A 4610-nucleotide genomic window follows, 5' to 3' on the forward strand; every position below is an offset into this window, starting at 1 on the left:
AAATTTTCTACAGTAAAATCTGGCATCTTCAGGAAACTAAAATCTCCTTTCTAAATTGTTATAGAAAATACATTTTATTCTGATTCAACACATTAGTTTTAATTTAGTAAACTTTACAACATTTATATTAAGCGTTAAGAGCCTGTCCCACTTAGGCGACTTTTTAGGCGAGTGCAGGAGACTCTGCGCTCACCTCATGATCGCCACATGTTCGCTGGTGGTCTCTGGTGAGTTTCAGTTCATGGTCGCGAGGAGTTCCCGCATTCTGGGAACTAGTCGCGGCCTCAGTATGGTCGCTGCAAAGTTGTCAACATGTTGAAAATTGTTCTGCGACCAAAAGTTGGTCGCCATGGAGAAAATCGATAATCCTGCAGTCGTAGGTGCAGTTGTAGTGGGGTCGCCATGTAGTTATGGGTAGTCGAGGTAGTCGTAGATATATTTTAGTTAATCGCCTTTGCTGACCGGGCATTTTCATTGGCTCATTGGGGAAAAAAACGTAAGCACGTGTTTTCAGAACTAAGGATAACCGACCAGTAATGTTAAATGCCCGCCAAACTTCACAGCTGTGTGTCTCTGGCTTATTAAAAGTTGTCTGGCTCCACTCCTTCTCCCCCCCCCCCCCCCCCCCCCCCCCCCCCCCCTTCTGCCCCCCTTCTCCCCCCCCCCCCTTTTTTAAGGACATCGTACACTGTGCTAGCCGTCTTAACCTCCCTGTTCATCGCGGTGTGTGTCTGTATCACCTTGGCTTTGCACCATGAGAATCTCAGACAGCGCTCCCCTGCTTTCCCTGGCCCCCGCCTTTGCGGTGTGTGTGTGTGTGTGTGCGTGTGTGCGTGTGTGCGTGTGTGCGTGTGTGCGTGTGCGTGTGTGTGTGTGTGTGTTCCTGTCGCCGTTCCTGCTCCCAGTTTTTCAGGCGAGTGCCGTGAACTTGACTGTCGCCGGCAGTCCGCTGAAAAGTCGCCTGTGGGACAGACCCTTTAGTGTAGAAACTCCCACTAAACATTTCTGAAAATATTAATAGCTTTCATATTTAAAATGCTTTTATCTTTTAACTTGTATATCAATCCTTTGGAAGGACAAGTGTATACCAGACTAGCATTAAAACAAATAAAATGTCATACTCTGCTTAGTAAATCTTGGAGGTCACAATAAAAAAAGAAATACATGATTCTTTCTTGATTCACATTGGATGCTGTTAAGATTGGATGAGGATTAATTAATCAAAGGCAGATATGTAATTGATGTAATGATTTAATACCACAAGTAAACTAAACCAACTAAATCATGAGCAGGGTATTTAAAAATATATTTTCACATACTACCATTTTTGTTCATATATCCTTAAAAGAGGATTCTTGTTGCTACATTGATCAATATTTCACTTTAGAAATATCAAATAACGGTTTTGTTTAATGAAACTTTAAACATACTTGCCACAAAAATGTGGTAACTATATTAAAGATAAAAAGTTCACCATTTTGTAACTCTCAAATAATCTTACATGCAGAAATATAAGCAATGGTTAGAGAAGATTGAGCTTTGTATTGCTTTGATTTTAAATCTAATTTTTGCTAAGTGCATGCGAAGAATACATAGAAACATAGAAACATAGAAATTAGGTGCAGGAGTAGGCCATTTGGCCCTTCGAGCCTGCACCGCCATTCAATATGATCATGGCTAATCATCCAACTCAGTATCCCATACCTGCCTTCTCTCCATACTCTCTGATCCCCTTGGCCACATCAAACAAGTCACTTTGATATTCCAGCAAGCATTTGCGGAAATCCTGGAGGGAGGGAGTGACGAGGGGGACCTGAGAGGTGGGGGACAATCCCCCCCATGTTTTGTGAAACATGTTGCAGCGAAACCACCGCCACAGCCTCCGAAGTCAGCCAGCTCCGTGATGGTAAGTCCACAGGCTCTGCGACTGGAGCCCTCAAGGTCAAATCCATTTATAGTCCGCCAGCTCCTAGAATCTAGCGGCCCGGGACTAGCTGCAGTTGTCAGGTCGGCTCGCCTGCCCCGGGTCTGGCTGCAGCACCCAGGTCAGCTCGCCTGCCCCACGCTCCAAAGACGTGTAGGTTTGTAGGTTAAGTGCTTCGGTAAATTGTAAATTGGCCCTAGTGTGTCGGATGGTGCTGGTGTATGGGGTGATCGCTGGTCGGTGCGGACACGGTGGGCCAAAGGTCCTGCAGTTCCCAGGGTCACCTGCTTGCCCTGGTCGGCTCGCCTGCACCGGGACTGGCTGTAGTGCCCAGGTCGGCTGGCAAGTCTGGCTGTAGTGCCCAGGTTGCCTGTGTGTCCTGGGACTAGCTGTAGAACCCAGGTCGGCTTTCTTGCCCCAAGTCTGGCTTTGGCGCTCAGGTCACCTGTGTTTTTTTCAATTACCTCACATTTACCTTTTAGCCTCCGAACCCATACAAGGTACGCCCTTGACGTTTCAGTGCATACACCACGTCCATAGCAGTCACGGTCTTGCGTTTCGCATGTTCCGTGTAGGTTACAGAATCCCGGATCACATTCTCAAGGAAAACTTTCAAAATTCCGCGCACTTCCTCGTAGATTAGACCAGAAATACGCTTGACACCACCCCGGCGAGCCAAACGGCGTATAGCAGGTTTGGTGATGCCTTGAATGTTGTCACGGAGGACTTTACGGTGCCGCTTTGCACCACCCTTGCCCAACCCCTTCCCACCTTTCCCTCTACCGCTCAGGTCACCTGTGTGTCCCAGGATTGGCTGCAGTTCCTAGGTCGTGAAAACTAATTGAAAAAATGGTTCCAGGTTAGGAGCTGGATCCGGCCCATGGGCCATAGGTTGCCGACCCCTGTCCTAGATGTTAGGCCTCATTGTGTCTCCCCCATGTTTTAAAAGTCTTTTCTGACTGCGTACTCAAATTGTATTTTTAGTCTTTGTTCTATAGGGCATAACATTCATTGAATATTTAATTTATGAAATTGGATAATATTTGCATCTGTCTAAATCTACATGGTGTCGGGTCAGAAATATCAGCAACCCAAACTTATAGCGATCCTACAAAAAATATAGTATGGAATAGTGCCCAGAGAAACCATGAAATCTAATGACAGAATTTAACAAAGCATTTGTAAATAATTGTAACAGAAATTGGATGAATGGATTGAAAGACTCAGTGATATTGATAGGTTATCTCTTGTTTCATAGGCCTGTGTCTAAAGACCACAGTCTTGATCATCACACTCAATATCAGCCTCTCCAGCATCTACTTTCACAAATCATTTTCTGCTGATCCCTTGGGATCCAGTGAGACCTGGCCAACTGGATAGAGAATTGGCTTCATGAAAGGAAGCAGAGGGTGATGATGGAAGGTTGTTTTTCAGACTGGTGGCCTGTGACAAGCGGTGTGCCCCAGGGCTCAGTGCTGGGGGAAACTTTAAAAAAATCTCTTCCCTGTACGGGAGACCCGACCTTTTCCCTGTCGGGTCTCCGTTGTGGTTGGGGCCTAGCACCTTGGAGCGACCTCCAGCCTGAATGACCTGGGGGCTCCAGTCACGGAGCCTGCGGAGCTGTGGACTTACCATCGTGGGGCTGGCCGGTATCGGAGCGTGGGGAGCAGTGTTGACTCGCTGCTGCGGCTCGACCACGTAGCCCAGAGGTTCCAGCTGCAGCCGCAGGTCCGGTGGACTGGGACATCGGGAGCTTGCGGTTCTGGGTGAGAGACAGCTTTCCGGAGCTCCCGTAACGCGACTTCTCCAGCCCGTGTCGTGGGGTTGGAACGACCTGGAGCGGGGCCGTACATCGCCCGGCGCGGCTTAATGGCCGAGGGACATTCCAGCGCCCGCCGGGGGCTCCAACATTGTGACATTTAGACCGGGAGCGGGGCCGTACATCGCCCGGCGCGGCCTAAAATGGCCGTGGGACTTATCATCGCCCGCCTGGGGCTTCGACATCGGGAGAGAAATGTAGAACAGGGGAGAGAAAATACTTTGCCTTCCATCACAGTGGGTTCACTGTGATGGATGTTTCTGTAAATTGAATTGTGTGTATGTCTGTAGGAAATTGTCTTTGTTTGTATGGCTGTGGAAACGGAGTTTCGTTTGAGCCTCACTGAGGTTTAAATGACATGTAATAAATATTGTATTGTATATGTATATCAATGATGCTATTATTGACACATATGCGGAGTATTAACACACAAATTCTTTTTTTACAAACAGTCTAGTAGAGTATTGCCATACCCTTGACCCCCAATTAGCATGTGTACAGAAGTAGCCTATTGATCCTGCATGCAAGAGGCGCGTTGTTTTGGTGCCATTTTCAAAGTCCATGTTGTAGTTCTAATGAGCGGTGCCCATTCCAGGCATATCCCAGGCCGTTGTCAACCTCCGGCCATCGCCTTCCTAGAACGGGATGTCCCACTGCTCGCCCGTCCATCTTTGCTCCCCAGTGGTGCCTCGAGCAGCCGACATGGTAGGCCTGACCCTTTCCTCTCCTACCAGCCTCATTCCTCGACCACCGCGTCCAATGTTGTCACCGGCTCCCTCCGCCCGACCTCCAGTCTTCAGGGGATGAGCAGGGGCCGGCTCGGTGGTCTCCCCCCTTGCAGGCCACGGTCTGCCGGGTCCAAGGGGC

General features: G+C 48.5%; 1 protein-coding gene across 1 annotated transcript; it reads right to left on the bottom strand.

The window, feature by feature from the left end:
• Positions 1 to 2402: 2402 nt before the first annotated feature.
• LOC129697563 (histone H4-like) lies at positions 2403 to 4306 on the bottom strand. Its single transcript, XM_055636274.1, has 2 exons — positions 4217 to 4306; positions 2403 to 2747 (listed from the first exon to the last, which is right to left on the bottom strand). Exons 1-2 carry the CDS (start codon positions 4304 to 4306, stop codon positions 2403 to 2405), a joined length of 435 nt encoding a protein of 144 aa, XP_055492249.1.
• Between the last annotated feature and the right edge of the window lie 304 nt (positions 4307 to 4610).

This window comes from Leucoraja erinacea, chromosome 1 (genome assembly GCF_028641065.1).
Source record: "Leucoraja erinacea ecotype New England chromosome 1, Leri_hhj_1, whole genome shotgun sequence".
In the NCBI taxonomy this organism is placed as follows: domain Eukaryota; kingdom Metazoa; phylum Chordata; class Chondrichthyes; order Rajiformes; family Rajidae; genus Leucoraja; species Leucoraja erinaceus.